Genomic DNA, 26,309 nt, shown 5'->3' with positions numbered 1-26,309 from the left:
TTGGAGCGCCATGGAGAGCGACTTTCGGACGGCTTCGAGGAGATTCTGGTCCACCGTCCGGCGTCTCAGGAGGGAAGCAGTGCAGTGTCAACACCGTATATGGTGGGGATGGTGCGCTGCTGACCTCGACTTCGGGCGTTATGGGTCGGTGGGAGGAGTACTTCAAGACCTCCTCAATCCCACTAACATGCCTTCCAATGAGGAAGCAGAGCCTGGGGACTCTGAGGTGGGCTCTCCCATCTCTGGGACTGAAGTCACCGAGGTGGTCAAAAAACTCCTTGGTGGCAGGGCCCGGGGTGGATGAGATACGCCCGGAGTTCCTTAAGGTTCTGGATGTTGTAGGACTGTCTTGGTTGACACGTCTCTGCAACATCGCATGGACATCGGGACAGTGCCTCTGGATTGGCAGACCGGGGTGGTGGTCCCCTCTTTAAAAGGGGACGGAGGGTGTGTTCCAACTATAGAGGGATCACACTCCTCAGCCTCCCTGGAAAAGTCTATTCGGGGTTCTGGAGAGGAGGGTCCGTCGGATAGTTGAACCTCGGATTCAGGAGGAACAGTGTGGTTTTCGTCCTGGTCGCGGAACAGTGGACCAGCTCTTCACCCTTAGCAGAGTCCTGGAGGGTGCATGGGAGTTTGCCCGACCGGTCTACATGTGTTTTGTGGACTTGGAAAAGGCATTCGACCGTGTCCCTCGGGAATCCTGTGGGGGTGCTCGGGAGTATGGGGTACGGACCCCTGATAAGAGCTGTTGGTCTCTGTACAACCGGTGTCAGAGCTTGGTCCGCATTGCGGCAGTAAGTCGAGCCCGTTTCCAGTGAGAGTTGGACTCCGCCAGGGCTGCCCTTTGTCACCGATTCTGTTCATAACTTTTATGGACAGAATTTCTAGGCGCAGCCAGGGTGTTGAAGGGGTCGGTTTGGTGGACTCAGGATTGGGTCACTGCTTTTGCAGATGATGTTGTCCTGTTTGCTTCATCAGGCCGTGATCTTCAGCTCTCTCTGGATCGGTTCGCAGCTGAGTGTGAAGCGGCTGGGATGAGAATCAGCACCTCCAAATCCGAGATCATGGTCCTCAGCCGGAAAAGGGTGGAGTGCCCTCTCAGGGTTGGGGAGAGATCCTGCCCCAAGTGGAGGAGTTCAAGTATCTTGGGGTCTTGTTCACGAGTGAGGGAAGAATGGAGCGTGAGATCGACAGGCGGATCGGTGCGGCATCCGCAGTGATGCGGGCTCTGCATCGGTCTGTCGTGGTGAAAAAGGAGCTGAGCCGTAAGGCAAAGCTCTCAATTTACCAGTCGATCTACCTTCCTACCCTCACCTATGGTCATGAGCTATGGGTAGGGACCGAAAGAACGAGATCGCGAATACAAGCGGCTGAAATGAGTTTCCTCCGCAGGGTGTCTGGGCTTTCCCTTAAAGATAGGGTGAGAAGCTCAGTCATCCGGGAGGGGCTCAGTGTAGAGCCGCTGCTCCTCCGCATCGAGAGGAGTCAGATGAGGTGGCTCGGGTATCTGATCAGGATGCCTCCTGGACGCCTCCCTGGTGAGGTGTTCCGGGCACGTCCAACCGGGAGGAGGCCCCGGGGAAGACCCAGGACACGCTGGAGGGACTATGTCTCCCGGCTGGCCTGGGAACGCCTTTGGGATTCTCCCGAAGAGCTGGAAGAAGTGGCGGGGAGAGGGGAGTCTGGGCCTCTCTGCTTAAGCTGCTGCCCCCGCGACCCGACCTCGGATAAGCGGAAGAGAATGGATGGATGGATGGATGGTAAAAAATTAATAGGTTCATTCAGGCTAAGATTAATTTAACAGGAGATAGAAGAACAATGTATGGTCAAGATCTTTAGATAAGATAACTGTCCAACAAAGTCCTTTGAAGTTTGTGATGAGTTTTTCAAAACAATGCAGATCTGTAGTCAGGTTGTCTGTGTCAGTCTGAGAGATGCAAACAGTCTTCATAGTCAATTTTTACTTTCCCATTAGATCGTATTTAATGTATTGCTCAATACAAGCCTATTCATGTTCTTGATACAGTCCTCAGTTTTTATTACTGTTATTATTATATTCTAAAAAATGTTCACTCTAGTAGGGCAGAACTGCTTAAATAAATATTCAAACAAAATACAGAAAACATTCTAAAAAAATAATTATATTAACAGTTATAAAAACAAGCAAACACATAGTCATATCTGAAAGAAGTTCAAGATGCTTACTTGTTTATATATTGGAAGCACATTAAGACCTGTCAGAAATATGATCATGACACACAAAGGCAATTTTCATACTGGCTCTATTCAGCATCAGTATCTTTTGTGGAAATGCTAAAGTTAAATTTTCAGTTTTGCAAATGGTTCCAGCACACATCAGTGGTGAAGCATTTGATATTCATTTATAACAAACTGAAGCAGTCGGAATCTTCAAATGTGAAACTGTAATACCTCAAGGCCAGCGAATTAGACTGTTACTTATAAATGTGTAGCGGCGCTACCAGGTAAAGAAACTTCAACTCCCAGCAGTCCCTGCTGTGGCTCTGATTGGTTATCTGCTGAGGCTGCAGGGGCTGCTGGGGACAAGGAGGCAGCGTGAGATTGAAAAGGGGGCCAGTTCTGCTGACAGAAACCGAAGCCTTTTGTGTTTCGTGTCTGGAGTTACCTGTCTGTTTGCCTTGTCGTTTGATACTCGTGGATTCTTGTTTTGTCCTGGAGATCGTCTCCTGTTTTGGGTGTATGGACTGTCTGGTGTCTTCCTGCTGCATGAGGACTGTCTGAGGATTTGTTGTCGTCTTGTGAAGAAAGGAGTGTTCCTGAGCCCATTCATACGCCATCATCTCATCAGGAAATACCAGTAGGACTGACCTTTACATTCGCATACAGCGTGCTGATCTCTGGACTACCCATCTCCATCATTTCATTTCATCAGTTTCCATTTTCATGGACTTCATAGTGTGTGGTTTTTGTTAGTTATTGTTGAAGTTGTGGTTATTGTATATCGCCATCAAGGGGAACCGAGGTGGGATCGTTGTAGTTTGCCCATATTTCATTTATTACTGTTATATACGGTTGCTTTTTTGCGTCTGTGAGGGAGTGTGTGCAGGTCGGGCCAAGGCTGAGTGTGTCCCCGGAATCTCCACCAAAAAAATATCGTCAGTGTGAATCTTAGCGGCACCGAACCGCTACAAACGTGTTATAAAGGCAGCCAATGCCGAGTGTATCCTGATGTTTCTGTTAATGGCACATCTTGTCTGGTTTTTGGCCATATCTTCAGCACTTACTTAAGCCGATGGTCTCGTTTTCTCCTCTCGTTTAGCTTCTTTTACTCTTACAGGTTACTAGCCATAAAGCTATTTCATTATTTTTATTTGTTTATAAAATATACTTGATTTATAATTCATGTGATTCATGTTCTTTTTTCTTTTTACAATAAAAGGTAAGAAACATAAGAAAAATTATGAAAAATATGTTGAAACTGTGATTAGTTATTATTTAATGATCATTAATAATAATTCTTTACATTTATATAGCGCTTTACTCATAAACTTTACCATTAAGCACAACTTACTATTCATTCATTTACAAATTCAATTCCCATCTTGGAACAAATAAAGTCCCACAGTATGTGGTGTTTGTTATTATAGATCTAAATGATTACTTATTGTTTAATCTTCTTTTTCTATCTTTTCTCTTTGTACTTGTCAAGAAGGGTCACTTGGCCCCCGAAGCAGCGGCTGTTCAGTGGTACTGGTTGCCTTCTTCACAAGCTCCGTAAGTCTGATACTTGTGAGACATCTCTGGACTGTTTGATGAGTGGATGGCTCAGGATAAAACACCCAGGAACAGCAAATGCACAGAGATGGGCTTCTTCACTTTTGATTCTTATCCTGGAGAAAAACACAAAATCCTGAAACTGTGCTTTTTCCGTAATATACGTACTTTGATATCATTTGTGATGTAACGGACTGTCTACTTATTTATAAAATTGTTAATTGTAGTCATTTGCACTTTTATGCATTTTGTATGAATACAGGATTAGAATTGAGGACATTAGAAGGTCAGCTCAGGTGGGACGGTTTGGAGACAAAGTCAGAGAGGTGAGATTGAGTTGGTTTGGACATGTGCAGAGAAGAGATGCTGGGTATATTGGGAGAAGGATGCTAAGGATAGAGCTGCCAGGGAAGAGGAAAAGAAGAAGGCCTAAGAGAAGGTTTATGGATGTGGTGAGAGAGGACATGCGGGTGATGAGTGTCACAGATCAAGATGTAGAAGACAGAAAGATATGGAAGGAGATGACCTGCTGTGGTGACCCCTAATGGGAGCAGCCATAAGAAGAGGAAGATGCAGAGAGATATTCAAAAAATTTGTACAAAAGGCTTATATTGTACTCAATAAGCTCCTTAAACACTTGAGGATAAACATTATCTGGGTCCTGGTGAATTTGTAGAATATAGCCTGTTTAATCAAAGCAGTACTTCTCTCTCTACAGTTTCTAATTACCAAATAACTGCTTACTCGTCCTTAAGAGGAGGTTTATGGATGTGGCGAGTGGGGACATGCAGGTGATGGGTGTGACAGAACAAGATGTAGAGGACAGAAAGATACATAAGAAGATGATCCGCTGTTGTGACCCCTAACGGGAGCAGCCGAAAGAAGAAGTTTACTGTATATATTGGAAGAGGGTGCGCAGTTTTCGAAATCGGATGATATACAGGGGAGTTTGTGGGATTGTAGATAAGGTATTAATTACCGTATTTTTTTCGCTCCTTAAGACACACCAGACCATTAGACGCACCTAGGTTTAGAGGAGGAAAACAAGAAAAAAAATATTCTGAACCAACTGGTGTACTAATTAATATATTTAATAAAACATAGCAGAATAATACTTCAACCATGTAAAGTCAACAGCGGTATTAAGAACCATCATCACGTTATTTAAGAAATGAGGAGAGACTAAGATTCAAGCACTCTTCTTGTTTTCTGGAAACCCCAGGAACTCCTCATCGCTAGTGTCAGAATTTATGAAGCTCAGTTGCTCACAATTACTTTGCAGGAGCACGTACCTATCATTACGCGGCATAACGTGTCCAAAGCACGTTTGGACCAGTGCTCCCTGAAGTTATATCACCAGTTTAGTCCCATCTCCATTTGTAATGCGACAAAGCCCTTCATCTCGTCTTTTGTTGTGGGTTTCCAGTTTCAAAAAACGAGAATGTGGTGCAAGTGCAGCTCGCGATTCAAAAAATTACTCTGCCCACCTGTTTGTGTCGTCTGACAGCAGCATCAGGAGAGAACAGCCTGAAGTAGTCCAGTGGCTAGTAATCTGTCGAGTCCAACAGCCATGCTGTCTTGTGAAGTCCGGTAGCCAGTTTGGCTCTCACGGATTAAAGTCCGGGTATTCCTCCCACACGAACCTTGCCGTAGGTGCATCGGCTGCGTGAATGCACTCAGCTGACAGCCAATCAGCTGGGGCGTCATCGGCTGGTGTTTGATCAGCTGATGCCAGCTCCTCACCCTCCTGCTCGATCTCCTGATCGCTGTCAACAAAATCAGATTGTGAAAAATCAGAGTCCGACTTAGTGATAACGCTCAAAACATCGTCTGCGGAGTATTTTCTTTTCTGCACTCGCTTCGCTCCCTCGTGAGATGTCGATGCCATCTTGCCTTTGTCTACATTTCGTAACTCACGCACAAGCACGGATTAGATGCCAAGTCAATGAGTCCAACATCCCTCCAAGCACAGAGGGAATGCCTTTAACGTAACGGTGAGTTCTGTCGCCATTAACAGCTGATTGTCGCCCTCTACCCCTAGATTTCGACTTTTGTCACATAACACACATCACAGTCTGTGACCCAATAGTCGCTCCATAAGACGCACAGGCATTTCCACCTTTCTTTTGGGGAAAAAAAAGTGCGTCTTATGGAGCGAAAAATATGGTACTTTTTTTTTTTTGCTGCATCGTTTCTTTGGATCATTTTTTGTAAAAATCCCTTTTATTAGTGGATGTCATTTTTCTGCGCTGTGAGAAGGGGTCTGAAGACAGTTTGGGGTTTACATGCAATCATTAGTACAATTTTCACTATAAACTTAGTGAAGTGTATCGGTTGCAATCACTACAACAATATCTCGCCCCACATTTTGATGGCGATTAATCATATGATTACACTTTTCATACAATAAAAGCACGATCTCAAATTTCAATGCAATACACACGGTGCTGCCACGAAGCAAAATTCAATATGCTTATTTAAGGACATGGATTAAAATGGAATGTACTGCATTTTAAAAGTGTGTGCTGTAGTGAGAAGCAAGTGATTGTTTGGCTGATTTGTGTTTAATTATGACACAAGAAAACCGTGCCAAAGTTAAACAGGTCACTTGCATGTGTATTGCATTTCAATGTATGTGTCACATGGTGGATTGCATTTCATTTTGGCACAAAGGATCTTCCATATCTTGTGCTTCAACTAGCCTTAAAACAAACACACAGACATGCTGTATGACTTCAGTTACAGGCAGGTTTATTATTTAAAATTTAGCTGAAGAGAAATCACTTCAATTTGTAAAAGAGGAAAATTTACAAAATACACCTGGCAGTTAGCCACTCCTGTCGACATCCCTCACATTCTTGTAAATATTTTATGATATCTTTTCATGGGACAACGCTGAAGATATGACACTGTGACACAATGTAAAGTAGTCCGTGTACAGTTTGAACAACAGTGGAAATTTGCTGTCCCCTCAAAATAACTCAACACACAGCCATTAATGTCTAAACCGCTGGCAACAAAAGTGAGTACACCCCTAAGTGAAAAACGTCCAAATTGTGCCCAATTAGCCATTTTCCGGTGTCATGTGACTAGTTCATGTTACAAGGCCTCAGGTGTGTTAAATTTGGTGTTCTCGCTCTCATATTCTCTCACGCTGGTCACTGGCAGTTCAACATGGCACCTCATGGCAAAAAAGTCTCTGAGGATCTGAAAAAAAGAATTGCTGCTCTACATCAAGATGGCCGAGGCTATAAGAAGATTGGCAACACCCTGAAACTGAGCTGCAGCACAGTGGCCAAGACCAAACAGCGACAGGTTTAACAGGACAGGTTCCACTCAGAACAGGCCTTGCCATGGTCGAACAAAGAAGATGAGCGAAATATTCCAGAGGTTGTCTTTTGAAAACAGACGTATGAGTGCTGCCAGCATTGCTGCAGAGGTTGAAGGGGTGGGGTTCAGCCCGTCAGTGCTCAGACCATATGTCCGTCGCACACTGCATCAAATTGGTCAGCATGACTGTCATCCCAGGAGGAAGCCTCTTCTAAAGATGATGCACAAGAAAGCCCGCAAACATTTGCTGAAGACAAGCAGACCAAGGACATGGATTACTGATGAGACCAAGATAAACTTATTTGGTTCAGATGGTGTCAAGCGTGTGTGGCGGCAACCAGGTGAGGAGTACAAAGACAAGTGTGCCTTGCCTACAGTCAAGCATGGTGGTGGGAGTGTCATGGTTTGGGGCTGCGTGAGTGCTGCTGGCACTGGGGAGCTCCGGTTCATTGAGGGAACCATGAATGCCAACATGTACTGTGACATACTGAAGCAGAGCATGATCCCCTCCCTGGGCCGCAGGGCAGTACTCCAACATGATAAAGACCCCAAACACACCTCCAAGACGACCACTGAGGGGAAAGGTGCTGGACTGGCCAAGCATGTCTCCAGACCGAAACCCTATTGAGCATCTGGGGAGCATCCTCAAACGGAAGGTGGAGGAGTGCATGGTCTCTAACATACACCAGCTCCGTGATGTCGTCATGGAGGAGTGGAAAAGGATTCCAGAGGCAACCTGTGAATCTCGCATGAACTCCATGCCCAAGAGAGTTAAGGCAGTGCTGGAAAATAATGGTGGCCGGCCAAACAAAATATTGACACTTTGGGCACAATTTGGACGTTTTTCACTTGGGGTGTACTCACTTTAGTTGCCAGCGATTTAGACATTAATGGCTGTGTGTTGAGTTATTCTGAGGGTACAGCGTATTTTAACAGTTATATAAACTGTACACAGAATACTGTACATTGTGTCACAGTGTCATATCTTCAGTGCTGTCCCATGAAAAGATATCATAAAATATTTACAAAAATGTGAGGGGTGTACTTACTTTGGTGAGATACTGTAGGTGGAATATCAGCTTGGGGCAAAGTTCTTCTGAGTGCGGCTTACCCAAGAGATTTTTCAAATTTCCAGTTTGTTGTTTTTCAGCTTCTCTTTAAAATGAAAACAATCAGTACAATTAAAGTGCATACAGACGGTTTATTTGAAAGACACCATAAAGCAGTAGAAAGTGAAATCTAACAAAATGAACTTTGTTCTATCAGTTTGTCTTTCTTGAACTTTAATTGCAATAAACTGTCAGTAAACATCATTTTTCTGCACTGGGCAGTGGACATTCAATTCAATAAAAAAATCCTACAGAGAGGCAGAAAAAAGGAAACCTGACTAAAAACGTATACATGCCTTCAGCTTTCACAATCCAAAGCAGAACCTTAGTGTTTCTCTAATTACAGTAGTAGGCACCAGTATTCAAGAAAGGAAAACAGTTATATTCTGAGAATTTTGGAAAAACAATTTTGGTTTTGTAAATTCAAATGCAACTCTTAACCTGGTGTTTCAGAGGTAAATGAAAGCCACTCAGATAAAACGTTAAAAAATACAAACGTTAAAGTAACCACCGTGGGTATTACAACTTATAGAATGAAGAAAATGCACAGAGCAGGGAAACAAAAGTAAGAAATAATTGGTCCAAGCTTAAAATATAATATAGGAATTTATTCAACAAATTCCTTACATCCCAGAAGTTTAAATTACTATAATGCTAAAACTAGGCATTATATACCTATAAAATCTGTTGTAAGTATGTCATTACAAGAAAACAAAAGAACAGGAAAGTACACACAAAGAATGTACAAATCTAAAAACATATTTGGATTTTAAAAGACGTATAATTTTACGACTCTAGCACTAAATCTTAACTTTAAAAACTGTTGCGGTCCACAGTATTATTATTATTATTACTACACTACAGTAAAATACCTCATAAATGGGTTATCCATCGTCTACTGCAATGTTGAGGACGGCTTTGAGTATTTTTATATTTCAAAGGTTAGCACACTTTTATGTTACTTTTAAATGCAACATGGATGTTTTATCTGGAGCAGACAATTTCTAATATACTGATTTTTCTTTATTCAGCCTTGGCAAGTCCTTAAAAAAAAGAAAAAAAAAAACAGTATAACAACTCAATCACAAACCTTACCTGGTCAAGTAATTAGTCCTTTTAATCGTAATGGCATATTTTAATGCGACCGCAAAAGTCATTTTTGCCAGGACTGAAAAATGGAATAATGGGAGAAACAAATACAGAAGTGAAGGTGTATAAGTGTTTCATGAAAGTAGCATTGTAAAAAGAGACCATCCCTGTATTATAGTCGAGATAAATACCAACTCGCGCTATGTCCCCCTCATATGGTATGGGGACTCGGTGATCCTCGTTGGCGTACAGTTGATCTTGCAGGCAGATGCTCCAGTAGCCATCACTTGGCGTCAGACTGACGTAGCCTTTTCGATTACTGCTAACCTCTGTGACACCCAGATACCAAACTGACTTGCACTTGACATCAACTTCCCAATAGTGGCGACCTGTTGTGTACTCCTTCGTTGCCAGAACCCCTAAAAAGCGAGTGTACTGCTCGGGCGTCTCAGGTTCTAGAACACGTCCTCTGGATTCTTCCATTTTTGTTCCAAAATCTGAAATCAGCACATTAGGGTGAGCAGTACAAAAATCCAATTCAACATTTTCTGGACCTGAGAAAACAAAAACAAATGATTTAATAATTGGAAATTTCTGATAAAATTCTTCCAATGTGAAAACAAAGACATGTCAACGTTCTTACTGGCATCGTGCGTAGCAAAAATGAGCAATACATAGCTGGAAGAGGCTCTGGTGTCCTCAAGACCCTGCAGATAAAGTGGGTATGGAAGATGGATGGATGTATAGTGCGTCACACCTTAGTCAGGTCAAGTCAGGTTGGGGAGCATGTACTGGTACAGCACGTTGACGCACCCATCACACGGTGAAACAGCTTGGGATCCCAGTTGGCAATCCCCCTCCAGGCAGTCACACAGTCCAGTCCCACCCCTGCAGAAATGACCATCAACCTGCCACATCCAGGTGTTACGTGGGCATCCCCTTGGCCTGGTCCAGCCACTCGGGTCCTCAGCAATGACAGTCGTGTGAGCCGGCTCACCCTCTGGGAATCGCGCTACGTGGCCATAGTGCCATAACTGACGCTCCCTCACAATGCAGGTAATGTGCCTCCTTCAGGATTCCATGAGCAACACAAAGTCAAACCAACGATATCCAAGGATTTTCCAGAGAGACACAGTGCCAAAAGAGTCCAGTCTTCATCTCATGTCACTGGATAGCGTCCATATCTCACAACCACTCTAAAGACTTAAACCTTCGTCCTTTTGCATAGATATCGGGAGCACCGCACACCCCTTTCCAGTGACCTCATGACCCCCCCATGCTCTCCCAATCTGGCTACTGACCTCACAGGAAGAGTCACCAGAGACATGAATGTCACTGCCAAGGAAAGTAAACCTCTCAACAAGGTCAACACTCTCTCCGCAGGCAGACACACTGCTGACGGCTGTGCCCAAATGGTCATTAAAAGCCTGGATCTTGGTTTTTACTCCTCGCTCAGTCTATCGAGCGCCCCGATCAGAGCCTCCATTGACTCCGCGAAGATCACAGCACCCTCAGCAAAGTCAAGATCTTTCTTCACCAACAGATGCCCCACAGCAGCGACCCTGCCCAACACCCAGTCCGTACAAGCATTGAACAGAGTAAGATCAGAACGCACCGTTGATGAATCCCAGAATCAACTGGGAAAAATTTGAAAATGCTTTAAAACTGGTGCTCTGGCCAGGGGTTGTTTCTGCCTTGCACGTGTTACTTTCACAGATATTCTGCAGCTTCCTTGCTGACCCTGCTTAGGAAAAGTGGTTTTGAAAATGGATGTATGGATGAAGGTTGATGTAGATATATATGTCATATTTGTAGCTGTATTTACATAACAGTTTAGCTTTAAACACACAAATAAGTGCCTATGCTGGCAATAGAAGACATTCCTTGAGCGACGCGTGGCTCATTTGATAAATAAACACCCAGAGAGACACTGGAAAGAAAAATTTGAGCTAAAAGCCTAAATATTACAGAATTTCTGGTTACTTAATGGACCAAACGAGAAGAAAGGGTGTATATACAGCACTGTATAGATTACTGGGCAAATGCTACAAATATTTGAACGAGATGACCAATAGTAGGTAGCCAGAACACTAGAGTTTTGCATGGGTTCTGAAAAGCAAACCTACCCATCTCCACTGAAGTTGAACTCAAACCCACCTCTACCCACTGCGGTTTGTAGTCTTACATGAAATCACCATACACCCATACAACAGATTTGATGTCCTACAAAAGAAGGACAGGAAGCCATAGACGGCTGTGTTAAGATCCCAGCCCAGACACTCACTGTATGGAGTTAGCAACACAGCTTCTCATGGGTACATCTGGGCTTTTTTCCCACATCCTAAAAATACATTTGGGTTGATTGCTTGTAAACTGAACCTAGTGAGGGACAGAATGAGTGTGTTTGGGTGTGTGTTCTCGCCCTATCCTGCTGTCATTCCTGCATTACGCCCTGTGGCTGCCCTACGACACTGCTCTGGATAAGCGAATTAGAAAAAATGGATGGATGGACTGAAGGGTGGCCACACTAAAATGGCATGTGGTTAGTGAGTATGCGTGCCCTGTAGACTGGTACCCAAACTACATTAGCTTCCTATTGCTGCCTATTCCTGTAGTACTGATTACTTGCACTGGAAGAAATGGGTGGCGATAAAGAAAACAGATCCAAAAATAAAAACAGCGAAAACACATTCTCTTTTGCAAAGAGGACCAATCTATAATTCATCATTCATTCACTGTTATCTGTTACTGCTGCTTGCTCCCTTTGGATTAGATGTCCGAGGGAATGAGTGACTTGGAGGATATCTCTAAGGGGAGCAGGGGGCCAAACCACGGCTGTGGGTCCTTGCCTAAATGCACCATCGTATCTCGTAAGAAGGAAAACCGACTTAAAAAATGAAAGGAAGAGCGCATTTGAAAAAGAAGGATTGTTTAAGAAGGAGCTGGGAAGGTGGATGAGCAAGGAAGCTATCTGTAAAGCAAATAAGGCTCCGTAACTAGAACGGTTCGGGCGCACGGAAAAAAGATAGTGCTGGCTAACCAGGGAAGCTCGCCGGAGCGGACGGCTTTGCCTTTTATTTTTGATGCTGGCATCTGCCATGGAGGGACGTTAACGGCAATACACCTGGGTGAGGAGGACTTCAACACTCAATAAAAGAGTCGCCGCTGAGATCGTTTCTTTTTAACTCACAAGTCAGGAGAATACTTTGGCTAGTACGCTGGATTTATTGGTGGACTTCCCAGGCCGGTGGGATTCAAAGCTAAGACAAAGTTGATATAAAAGGAACTGGGGAATGTGTGGGGAGCGTGTGTGTCTAATTTATATTTGTGTATATATATGTATATGTATGTATATGTTACAAATATTTTGTGCTCTCTGTAAATGGTCATATTTTTTTTTTTTATTTCCTTTTCTGTTTCGCCTTTCTCTGGGGAGTACATTATAGAGGGGTTCAAACGGGGGTGTGAATTAGTATTTGTTTACTTGTTCCAGATTTGGGTAAGATTGGTTAAAGGTTGTTTATAACATATATTCTTGTTTGTTTAATTAACTTAATTGTTTGGGTGGATATTTCCATTTTTTTTAAACCATAAAGGGCATCTCTATCTAAGGGGAGTAAGCTGGGGCTAAGGTTCTGCTTGCTTCTGCTCCCAACAGAATGAGTTTTTCCTAAGAGTAGGAGATTTGTGTTTGTACCAGGCACCTCATCTTACTACACCTTCTGCTAGAGTTCAATATAACTCTGCAGTATTTTGTCTGTGGACACGTTATTTGTTCAGTATATGAAACAGGTTTAGGAAAAAAACACCAATTAAAGCAGTGTATTTACTGTAAATAAAAAAATCACTGCTCACTGTGGAAATGTTTAGTAATACTAAGTAAAGTAACTCTTTGTATAAATAAACTGTGTTGTTGGATGGCTTCACTGAGCTTCTTTTATAATTTTACTACTTGAATTTTGACATGATTTAGTAAGCAAGTCAGAACTGACACTAAAAAAATGTCTGATAATGGAAAATCAACAGAAATGCATAACACTACATTTCAGAATGATTAATACATTGATAGCGAAGCAATATAACTATACTTAACCAGAAAACATACCCATCTTGAGCTAATTTTAAACTAAACTGATCCTTGGGTATGTACAGTATGTTTTACAGTACCTGTTCAAGTTGGAATAGGCATAATGATGGAATACCAATCCATCCAAGTGGCAGATGTGAAACTCGTGCTGTCGCAGTTAACACTAGAATTAAAGACACGCTATGGCTCTGCACTCTGTAGGAAGTAAGTAAATAAACCAAGGACAGTGTACGTGCCCTAAAAAGAAGTCTGACTGCATTCTGGTACCAATGCTTGTGAACTGAAGTGTCAGCAGGCACTTTTTTTGTGGTATTACACGTGTATTTTTTGAGCATGCCCATGTCGCTCAAACACAGGAAGGTCAGCAGTGTACTTGTGACTTTCTTTTTTTCTTTGGTTATAGTCTTGAATAAAAGTGCACTTGTTTTATTATACTTGTACATAAACATGTATATATATGTTACTTACATAAAAGCCAGATCAAATGTTATTTATTTGGATTTATTTACATAGAGTGCAAAGCTATAGCACGTCGTTATGTGAAAACAGCAGTATCAGATGGGGATGGGGGTAGGGTAGGATAGGATCGAGAACACGACTGAGAGAATGAAACTGAATAAAAAAAAACAAAAAAACAAAGCTAACCTTTACGAGTATCATACATTTACACTGGCTGTTACAGACTGGAATCAAATGTATGTTTTTATTCTAAAATAGTAAGAATAAAAGCAGCTCACTTCTCAAAACGGACTCATCCGGGATCAAACTCGTGAAGTTTTGATTACCAGTCAACAGTTGATACTGTTGCGCCAGCGAAGTGGTCGTAGTAAATCGTGTCAATGTCGCACCCTAATGCGGGTTGTTTTCTGCAGTTATATTTTTGAATAAAAGTGCACTTGTTCTGTTATATTTGTACTTTTTGTGAAACTGTTTCTTTGATATTTGGACTTCAGGCTTCACAGATTATAAACTTCATTTCTACATTTTGTCAGTTATTACTAAAACATGAAAAACGTTTCTTTTTTAACAATGTGTTTACTGTACATAGATTCTTGTAGACACGGAAGACACATGAAATGCATGTGTTGTAAATAACGATAGAGTATTTATAAAAGGTGTAATTTTGCTTGACGTCTCACTCTATACAACTCTAAGCAACTGACACGCAAGTAAACAGACCTGAGCTGAGAAAACTGTGCGGGGTGGGGGGATGTGATAGCAGACTGCTTGCTGTTTATCAACACATTTAAAGGACAAAAGAAGTTGACGGAGAGGTGCGAAGCGATTTAAGGTGGGACGGATCTAGGAATTTTTTCGTAGGCTCTGGTAATTCAAGTGTTAAGAAATCACTCAGTGTGTGGCTTCCTCCCCCAGTAGCTACACTCCCTGAGTTAGCTTGGCTATGGTGGACCTTGAGTAAGTAAGTCTGAGAACCCTGAGTTAGTTGCTCTTCTCTTAGTTTGCTGTACATGTTTGAATGCTACTTATGGGTAAAAAAAAAACAAAACAATTAAGAGCCATTAATAAAAGTGAGGTAAATCAAATGAAGGCAGAAGGAGGATGTTCCATTAGCAGCAATATCTGATTACTACATAAGAAAGTCCCAGGAATAAAAACTTGCTGCTACCCTGACATTACTGCTTTAAAACGTTACTTGTGTAATGAATACAAACTTCCATTTTACAAAAAAAATCCAATCTATTTAAACTAAGCAATTACACAAACAGGAAAACCTTTAATGCATAATTAATAAACAGTAAGTGGAGGTACATACCAGGTTTTAACACACTCATCATTCTTTTCCAGAAGATCATCTGAATTGGCCCAGAAAATTCCTCCCAGTGTGCAGAATTTTCTGTGGGCCGTGTGTTGGAAGGTTTTTCGTAGGGTCTGCAATACACAAATATGTTTTGAGAATGCTAAAAAGTTATGCAAATATCACTGAAATTAGGTGCAGAATTGAAATTAACTTACCTTGAAGATATCTCCATCAAAGCCTAAAGAAAAAAAAGATAAATATAATGGATACAAAGTTAAAATAAATAATCCTGAACAACCGGATTGTCTAGAGAGTTTATATTAATTACATTTCAGTCTTTAATATTGCAAAAAACGTGAATAGATTAACAATTATATGATATGTATAAGCAATGGAATAAATCAAAAAGTTGAACAACATGCAGTGCTAACTTGACAAAATGGTCTCTACATAAAACGACTCCAAAAAGAAACCTAAAAAGAGGCAAGGAGTCAAGTTCTTTTTTATATATTCCTGTCGCCACTCTTTGCTTCAGGAAAGGTATGAACAAAGGCAGTTTACAAGAGGAACAATAAAGGACATGTACTAAATTACCAAGTTATCACAAACACAAATATTGGCACCCCTGCACTTCTTTCTGAAAATGCACCACTTACTCCAGAAAGTTGCTGTAATTACAAATGCTTTGGTACTGAAATGCTTACTTCCCATGGAACAACACAAAACAGCATAGAAAAAAATAAAGTCCAATCTGAAAAACTCCAGAAATGGACTGGACAAAATTATTGGCACCTTCAAGTTACTAAATATTTGGTAGCACACAATAACTGAATACAGTTGCTTCCAGTAACCATAAATGAATTTCTTAACTCCTCTCTACTGGAATTTTGAACTACTCTTCTTTTGCCAACTGCTCCAGATGTCTCAGATTTGAAGGGTGCCTTCTCCCAAATGCTGTTTTGAGTTCTCTCCACAGGTGTTCTTTGGGATTTCGATCTGGACTCATTACTGGATACTTCAGAACTCTCCAGTGCTTTGTCTTAAACCATTTCTGGGTGTCTTTTCGAAGTATACTTTGGGTCATTGCCCTGCTGACCTCTGACGCAGGCCAACTTTCTGATACCGTGTTTCCCCGAAAATAAGAGCTACTCCGAAAATAGGCCCTAGCATGATTTTCAGGCTGCTCTGTAATATAAGCCCCACCCCAAAAATAAGCCCTAGTCAAGATCGTCAGCAGAAAACTAAGACGCCTAAGGCCAGGTTTATACTTCACGCGATGAAACTCGTGTGCCCAAAACATCCATTAAATTCCGAGTACACCTTGCCACAATATCTCTGAACAGGATGTTTAATGATCACATCCAACAATTGGGGGATGCGGCATCAGCACATCGCAAAGTGAACACAAGCACACACATACACTAACGTCATTGTAGCTTCACTAAATCCCAAAACCTTCATGTCTTTGGATGGAAAACTGAGTCCACTGTGGAAACCCACCAGGAAAACAGGCAGACTCCAGGCAGGGAACACAAAGGACATGACTCACTGTGAGATAGCAGTGCTACCGCTCTGCCACCGTGCCACCACATACGTGTAACTATTAGCATTATTCATTATTTAAACAAAGTTAAAGATTTATATGTAAAATGTAACATACATATTTTAATGCATTTCATCATGAAAGTGATATCAAGTATAAATCTAAGAATTCTAAATGTGCAGAGAGCTGGAATATTATAAATTTAATGTGTTCTGTGTGGTGATGCTACTTGCTGCTGCTGACAAGTCAGAAGGAAGCCCCAGGAGCGCGTAGCGATTAAACAACGGATTGGTTTTAAGATGACGTTTACAACAGTCTCCTTTAATGACAAAGTAAACTATGGGATTAAAGAGGGCATTTCGAGTATAAAGCTGACATTTCCACTTTAATCACAAAATAAACATTTTCATTATGTCGTTATTTTTTTCTCTCTGTGGCTCAAACACATCGCCGTACATTCTGATGCTATTGTGAAGGTGTAAAACAAAGATGGCACAGAAGATGGTATGTGAAACTTTTAAAATGTATCGTGTCATTACATTGGGGAATATGCAACGGTTGAATATCAAAGCACCAAAAATGCATTTGTATGATGGCATTTTGCTTCACCACATTGAACCATTCATCAAACATCAAAGCAACAACATCGATCCTGGAGGATCCAAAAAGCGTGACAAGAAATTCAGGCTAAAATTCAGGGTTTGAATGTGGAGAGTTATGACGATATTCCAGAAGAAGATGACATGACTGCATTTGGATAAATGTATATTGTTGTACATGAATAAATGTAAGACGTCCCCTGAAAATAAGCCCTAGTGCATCTTTTGGAGTAAAAATTAATAGAAGACCCAGTCTTATTTTTGGGAAAACATGGTACTTTCTTAGTTTTCAGATTTCATGATGCCATGTATATAGTCAAGGTATCCAGTACCAGAAGTAGCAGAGCAATCCCTAAATATCTGTCAACCTCCACCATGTTTGACTGTAGGGACCATATTCTTTTCTTTGAAGGCCTCATTTCATTTTCAGGAAACCGTGCATTGATGTGCTTCACCAAAAGCTCTATTTTGGTCTCATCTGTTCAAAGGATGTTCTCCTAGAAGGATGTTAGCTAACTTCTGGTTGGTATTTGTATGTCTCTGTGTCAACAGGGGGTCCTCCTGGGTCTCCTACCACAGTGTCCCATTTCATTCCAATTTGCGATGGATAGTGTGAGCTGACAATGTTGTATGTTTAGAATATCTGGACAATGTTGATTGCCACTTCACTGAGGATGAATGTTATGACCTATCTAATCTATTCCATCATCTACAACCTTGTAATAGTGCCTCAGGCTTACATATCTCTTACAGAATATTCTCTGTTCAGTGTGGTGGCTTCTCAGGGCAAAGTTCTGTGCTCTGCCATCACACACCGTCTTTATTTACATTAAAAAAAAAAAAGAAAAAGAACATGAGACATGATGGCACAGATGTAAACAACCGCATACAAATATATATATCTAAAATACAGTGATCCCTCCTTGATCGCGGGGGTTGCGTTCTAGAACCTCCTGCAAAAGGTGAAAATCCGTGAAGTAAAAACCATACGTTTATATTGTTATTTTTATATTGTCACGCTTGGGTCACAGTTTTGCACAGAAACACAGAAGGCTGTAGAGACAGGGACTTTAAAACACTGCAAACAAACATTGTCTATTTTTCAAAAGTTTAAACTGTGCCCCATGAGAAGACAGAGATGACAGTTCCGTCTCACAATTAAAAGAATGTAAACATATCTTCCTCTTCAAAGAAGTGTGTGTTTGGAGCAGAGAATGTCAGAGAGAGAGAGAGAGAGAGAAAAGCAAACAATCAAAAATCAATAGGTGCTGTTTGGGCTTTTAAGTCGGAGAGGCACCGCATGACAAAGCAGCCGCAAGGAATGGAGCAATGTGAAGGTAGTCGTTCAGCATTTTTTGGAGGAGCGTCCGTATCCTCTAGGCCAGTGTGCGAACAGCCCCTCTGCTCACACCTCTTCCATCAGGAGCAGAGAATGTCAGAGAGAGAGAGAGAAGCAAACAATCAAAAATCAACAGGTGCTGTTAGAGCTTTTAAGTATGCGAAGCACCATGCGGGAAGCATATCGTATATCATTGAGGAGTTTTATTTAATACGTAATACCTGCTCTGATTGGGTAGCTTCTCAGCCATCCGCCAATAGCGTCCCTTGTATGAAATCAACTGGGCAAACAAACTGAGGAAGTGTGTACCATAAATTAAAAGACACATTGTTCACAGAAATCCACGAACCAGCGAAAAATCCGTGATACATATTTAGATATGCTTACATATAAAATCCGTCATTGAGTGAAGCCGCGAAAGTCGAGGCGCAATATAGCGAGGGATCACTGTATATCATTTTGGATGTATACAGATTTTTATTTGTATACGTGTAATTTTGTTGAAACTGTTATGACAAAAAAGTAATTAAGTAGCAAATTTAAAAACCAAAAAAAAATTTCCATTTTCATCTTTGCAAAACGTTCCTTCCTTCCATTTATAACTTTTTAGGGTCATTATTATCACATGTACATATAAGTGAAATTCTTACTTGCACCATGTCATCTCTACTTTTAATTTCTGGATAACCATATAATAGTAATACAAATTTTGAAATTTGTATTTCTTATTTATTCAAGGTACATCCTCATCCAAGGAAAAAAAATAAATAAAAATTTAAAATATAAATATAAAAATATATACAAATAAGAAATTGACCAATTTATTAATCCGCAAATCGTGAACTCTTCAAAACTTTGTGTTATTTACGAAAAATTAGCTGAAAAGCATTGACAGACTTTATTGACCTGAATTGCCTCCTCACATCAGAATTGTTCAAATATTGTAAACTGTTTTTAAAAGGATGAGAGCTGGAAAATACAAATACCTTAACAGATTTGCTCTCTTTGAGATGGCTTTGTATGTCATCAATCTCCTTTTCTAATGAATTTATTGCACGCTCCAGCTGAGCTAAATTATTTTCAACTGTAAACAGAGCATCTGCCTCTTCAGCATCCAATTTTGCCAAGAGTTCATCCTTTTCATCCAGCAGGAATTGGACAAGATCTCCAACCTCCAATTCGATTCTGTGTTTTAATGCAGACTTCTTTGTCTGTTAAAAAAAACTTGATTAAAACACTGTCTGTAAAAGCACTTTGTATATTTGCCAGTCATGCCATTTGGGAACTTACTGGGCAGCATAAAACATTTTAAAACCAGCAATTGTTAAAAACACATAACCAATAACTGAATTACCAGAAATCTTGCAGATATGGTGTACAAAGAATTTTTATAAAATAAATACATTGTAGGTTTGTTTTTTAGAGATCACTTAACATCTGCAAAAGAGAAGGCAGTGAATAAACTATCCTTCCACTTACAGAAACCCTCATTTTACCCAAGTTTATCTGGTAATCTCTGAATAGGGCATTAGCTCATTGTAGAGCAGGAGTTCCCAAACTTTTTTTTGCCGCAGACCCCTTTACCAAAAACTTTTAAAACCATCGACCCCCTAGTCACATGCAACGGTTTTTCACGCCCACACTTGCTTTGATACGTTCGTTAAGACAATGCACAGACATGTTTGTGCTACATGTATTTTCATGCATTCTTACGTGTGACTCTTTTAATGACACATTTTACCTTTTCGTTCACAAGTTTGGTATGTAATGTGTTTTTATCAAAAAAAGTGTTTTTTTGAATTACTATAATTAGGTACCTATTGGAATCATAGATATTTTAAAGTAACAAACAAATAGCAGTAGTAAGGGGGTCTACTTTTGCTGTCGTCGACCCCCAAATTTTTTTATTGAAACTATCGACCCCTAGAAAGTTCAAATCGACCCCAGGGGGTCAATATCGGCCACTTTGGGAAGCCTTGTCGTAGAGCATTCTCAAACACACACCCACGGACACTCACACTGGGTTAACTTACCATAACCGATAACACAACACACATCTTTACAATACAGAAGGAAACTCAGAGTACCTAGACAAACACTCAAGCAGACGATAAGAAAAAAAAGTGTAAACCGCAAACCATAACTGGGCTATTATTTGAACTCGGGCACTGTAAGCTTACAATGCCAAACGCAGTATTATCTTGCTGAGTGAGTGAATAAATACGTAATTGTAAAATATTTTAAAGTTAATTTCAGTTTGAGCAATGTTAAAATTAAAACCTCAGACAGCACTATGGGATTGAGTCTGCATCAGGCTCATTGTTACCAGCCATTTCATTTTTAATTATACAGAGCCTGACATTATTTTTGGAACAAAGATACATTTCTTCTTGATTTCCCCATTAGCTCCACATGTTTAAACTTACAAATCAAACACGACTAAAGTGCACATTGCAAACTTTCATTTGAGGGTATCTGCATACATTTTGCTCACACCATGTAGAAATGACAACCCTTTCTTAACATGGTCCCCCCACATTTCAGGGCACCATAATGTTTTGGATAATTGGCGTCACAGGTGTTTTATGATTGCTCAGTTGTGTTTCATAAGATACCTCGGCCTGCTTCTACCCTTAGGAGTCTGTAAGTTGCTATTGTTCAACATGATGACAACAGCTGTGCCAATGAAAGTTAAAGAAGCCACTATGAGGCTGAAAAACAACAAAAAAAAAAAACCCCATTAGAGACATTGGTAAAAACTTAGGATTAACTAAATCAACTGTCTGGAATATCACAAAGAAGAAAGAACACACTGGTGAACTCAGTAATCGCAAAGGCCCCAAACGCCTCTCTGACAGATCAGAAACAATGTGTGTGTCAGAGACGACTATCAGCAGAAGACTTCATGAACAGAAACACAGAGTCCACACTGCAAGACGCAAACCACTAGTTAGCCACAAAAACACGATGGCCAGATTACAGTTTACAAAAAAGGGCCTGCAGAATTCTGGGAAAATGGTCTTGTGGACAGAGGAGACAAAGCTGAACCTGTCAGAGTGATGGTAAGAGCAAAGTGTGGAGAAAAAAAGGAATTGCCCAAAATCCAAAGCACACTACCTCATCTGTTAAACATGGTGGTTGGGTGTTATGGTTTGGGCATGTATGGTCACCACAGGTCCTGGCACACTTCTCTTCATTGATGATGGAACTGCTAATGGCAGTGGGACAATGAATTCTGAGAGGTGTAGAAACATCTTATCTTCTCAAGTTCTAGTAAATGTCGCCAAACTCACTGGACAGTGTTTCATTCTACAAGATAATGATCCAAACATGCTGCTTTTTCAAAGCTAAAAAATAGAAAATTATTGAATACCCAAGCCAGTCACCTGATTTATATCCAACTGAGCAGGACTTTCATATGCTAAAGACAAAACTTAAGGGTAAAAGCCACCAAAACAAAAAAGGAACTGAAGATGGCTGCATTAGATGCTTGGCAGAGCATCACCAGAGAAGATCCTCAGCACCTGGTGATGTCTTTGAATCAAGCAGTCATTGTAAACAAGGGATATGCAACACAGTCCTAAACATGATGGCATTAATAGACCTGCCATCGCTGTGTCATAAAACATTATGGTGCCCAGAAATGGAGAGAATATATAGAAAAAGTTTTGTCTCTCCTACATGGTGTGATATACAGTCATATGAAAAAGTTTGGGAACCCCTCTTAATTCTTTGGATTTTTGTTTATCATTGGCTAAGCTTTCAAAGTAGCAACTTCCTTTTAATAAATGAGATGCCTTATGGAAACAGTAGTATTTCAGCAGTGACTATAATATGCATCATAACAAAATTAGACAGGTGCATAAATTTGGGCACCCCAACAGAGATATTACATCAATACTTAGTTGAGCCTCCGTTTGCAAATCTAACAGCCTCTAGACGCCTCTATAGCCTTTGATGAGTGTCTGGATTTTGGATGGAGTTATTTTTGACCATTCTTCCATACAAAATCTCTCCAATTGAGTTCAATGTGACGGCTGCCGAGCATGGACAGCCTGCTTCAAATCATCCCATAGATTTTCGAAGATATTCAAGTCAGGGGACTGTGACAGCCATTCCAGAACATTGCACTTCTCCCTCTGCATGAATGCCTTTGTAGATTTCCTACTGTGTTTTGGGTCATTGTCTTGTTGGAATATCCAACCCCTGCATAACTTCAACTCTGTGACTGATGCTTGAACATTATCCTGAAGAATTTGTTGATACTGGGTTGAATTCATCTAACCCTTGACTTTAACAAGGGCCTCAGTCCCTGAACTAGCCACACGGCCTCACAGCATGATGGAACCTCCACCAAATTTGACAGTAGGTAGCAGGTGTTTTTCTTGGATTGCGGTGTTCATCTTCCGCCATGCAAATCGCTTTTTGTTATGATCAAATAACTTAATTTGTCCACATCATCATCTCATCAGTCCAAAGCACTTTGTTCCAAAATGAATCTGGCTTGTCTAAATGAACATTTACATACAACAAGTGACTCTGTTTGTGGCGTGAGTGAAGAAAAGGCTTCTTTCTCATCACCCTGCCATACAGATGTTCTTTGTGCAAATTGCACTGAATTGTAGAACGATGTACCGATACAACATCAGCAGCAGGATGTTCCTGCAGGTCTTTGGAGGTGATCTGTGGGTTGTCTGTAACCATTCTCACAATCCTACGGATATGCCGCTCCTGTATTTTTCTTCGCCTGCCAGATCTGCTGGGTTTAACAGCAACTGTGCCTGTGGCCTTCCGTTTCCTGATTTCATTCCTTACAGTTGAAACTGACAGTTTAAACCTCTGAGATGGCTTTTTGTAGTCTTCCCCTAAACCATGAGACTCAACAATCTTTGTTTTCAGATCCCATGCTGTCACTCTTCAGAGGAGAGTCAAAGGGAAGGAAGCACAACTTGCAATTGACCACCTTAAATACCTTTAACCACTCATGATTGGACACACCTGTCTATGAAGTTCAAGGCTTAATGAGCTCATCCAACCAATTTGGTGTTTCAAGTAATCAGCATTGAGCAGTGACAGGCATTCAAATCAGCACAATGACAAGGGGTCCCACATTTTTGCACAGCCAGTTTTTCACATTTGATTTAATTTCATACAACTAAATACTGTTTCACAAAAAATCTTTGTTCGGAAAACACCGCAGGACTCAGATGTTCCTATGAAATGACAGACATACCACTGGTATCTTTTTTGTTGAAAGGAGAGTAAATGATTATGCAGGCTGAGAGGGGTTTCCAAACTTTTTCATAAGACTGTAGGTATATGCAAATACCCTTAAATGAAAGTCTGCAATGTGCACTTTAATCACATCTGATTTGTAATTTCAACCAGTGGAGCAGAGGGGTAAATCAAAGAAAAACGTATTTTTTGTCCCAAAAATTATAGAGGGCACTGTATCTTTGATGAATCAGTACTTTCTCCTGTGGCTGCACAGGTTTTCTCAGGGAACACAAACTTCTTTCTTCCCAAAACAAATACCTTTTAGGTTAAGTGACACTAAATGAGCTCTGTTTAAGTGTGCTGTGCAACTGTGACAAACAATAGAATGGTGTCTGATCCTACAATAGTGTCAACCTTGTACCAGAAGCTCCTAGAACACTCCCTGTATCCCCATACCCTAAAACAATACTGTAAAAGCAGGTTTAGAAAATGGGTGGATCAGAATTTTGTAATATGTTTAAGAAAATTGCGTAGTTATAAATAAATAGGCAGTGCACACTAAAGATGGAAAAATGTAAATTAAAGTTCAATTAATTAAGGATTCAGCAGTCATAGGACAAAACCCTATTTGAAAAAAGAAAAAAAAAGCATCACAAAGGGGAAAAAATGTAAGGTTTCTCTCTTACATTTCTAAGCACCAGGCAGGAAAAAGATGGTTAGTACGCAGAATGTTGACTCTCTGAGGCCCAAAAACAAGATCAAAACTTACATTTTAACAGAAACATTTAAAAGAAAATTCTATATAATTTGTAACATTATTTTCAAATGGTGTTTAACTTTTCCTGGATTTTTACTTTAGCTGTTGTAAAACTTATTTGTATCACAACATACAGGAAATATTAGCTTGTCAATAACATGTACCAAAAAAGTAAATGAATAACAATTTCAAATATTACAAATTAGTATTCTGTTAATTTTCAAAATCTTTCTTTTTTGGGTGTGTTTGCATACAACGTGAAGTGTCTACTTTCATAGTCATTCCCCACCTGTCTCTCTGCATACAACTAGGCAGCCAGTGGTCCAAGACCATTGACATCTGGTACACTTACACTCACCAGCTACTTTATTAGGTACACCTGTTCAGCTGCTTGTTAATGCAAATAGCCAATCAGCCAGTCACATGCCAGTAACTCAATGCCTTTAAGCATGTAGACATTTTCAAGACCACCTGGTGAAGTTCAAACTAAGTATCAGTATGGAGTAGAAAGGTGATTTAAGTGACTTTGAATGTGGCATACCAGACAGGCTGGTCGGAGTATTTCAGAAACTCTGTTCTGCTGGGATTTTCACACACAGCCATCTCTACGGTTTACAGAAAATGGTCTGAAAATGGAAAATATCCAGTGAGTGGCAGTTCTCTGGCGAAAATGCCTTGTTGATGCCAGAGGTCATAGGGGAATGGCCAGAATGGTTTGCGCTGATAGAAAGGCAACAGTAACTGAAATAAGCACTCATTACAACCGAGGTATGCAGAAGAGCAAATCTAAATGCACAATATGTAGAATCGTAAAGCAGGTGAGCTACAGCAGCAGGAGATCACACCAGGTGTCATTCCTGTCAGCTAAGAATAGGCAACTGAGGTTACAATTCACACAGGCTCACAAGAATTGGGCAACAGAAGATTGGAAAAACGTTGTCTCGTCTGATGAGTCTCAATTTCTGCTGAATCTTGATTCCTGCTGCAACATTCAGATGGTAAGGTTAGAATTTGTACTCAACAACATGAAAGTATGGATCACCCTGCCTTGTATCAATGGTTCAGGCTGGTGGTGGTAGTGTAATGGTATGGGGATATTTTCTTGGCACACTTTAGGCCTCTTAGTACCACTTGAGCATGGTTTAAATGCCATAGCCTACCTGAGTATTGTTGAACATGCCCAATCTCTTTATAGCAGCAGTATACCCATCTTCTGACGGCTACCTCCAGCAGGATTGCGCACCATGTCACAAAGCTCAAATCATGGTTTCTTGAACATGACAAGGGTTTCACTGTACTCAAATGACCTCCAGAGTCGCCAACTCTCAATCCAGCTGAGCGTTTTTGGGATGTGGTGGAACATCATGAATTTGCAGTGCAGCCAACGAATCTAAAGCAGAGCTGCATGATGGACCAGAAATCCAAAGAAAGGGGGTCCAACTTGGTACTACCAAGGTGTACTTAATAAAGTGGCTGGTGAGAGCAAATAAAAGACCAGTTGTTATCTGAAAAAATACCTTAAATTGCCTCAAGTACACACATATATGCATTCTGCCATTTATTCACCTTTGATGTTGCCTTTATTTAGTATTGCACAGAGACAAATTAAATGACACTTAATGATCAAATCTCATAAAGAAAATTCACAGTTTTCTTGCATCATTTAAGGCGCCAAACTTTGAAAGATTCATTCATAAATCCGTCTTTCGGATGAGACGTTAAAC

General features: G+C 40.7%; 1 protein-coding gene across 1 annotated transcript in view; it reads right to left on the bottom strand.

Moving 5' to 3' along the window:
• Positions 1 to 8,267: 8,267 nt before the first annotated feature.
• trim47 (tripartite motif containing 47) overlaps positions 8,268 to 26,309 on the bottom strand; it is a 65,844-nt gene continuing 47,802 nt past the window's right edge. The window contains exons 5-8 of the mRNA XM_039745823.1: positions 19,598 to 19,822; positions 15,346 to 15,368; positions 15,146 to 15,261; positions 8,268 to 9,838 (exon numbers count right to left, since the gene is read on the bottom strand). Of these exons, the coding sequence (XP_039601757.1) occupies positions 9,312 to 9,838; positions 15,146 to 15,261; positions 15,346 to 15,368; positions 19,598 to 19,822 (891 nt within the window). The 3' untranslated portion in view covers positions 8,268 to 9,311. The remainder of the gene's footprint in view (positions 9,839 to 15,145; positions 15,262 to 15,345; positions 15,369 to 19,597; positions 19,823 to 26,309) is intronic.

The sequence above is a fragment of the Polypterus senegalus genome, chromosome 2 (genome assembly GCF_016835505.1).
Source record: "Polypterus senegalus isolate Bchr_013 chromosome 2, ASM1683550v1, whole genome shotgun sequence".
NCBI lineage: Eukaryota > Metazoa > Chordata > Cladistia > Polypteriformes > Polypteridae > Polypterus > Polypterus senegalus.
The sequence above is the reverse complement of the archived record's forward strand: the minus strand, read 5'-3'. Positions and strand labels throughout refer to the sequence as shown.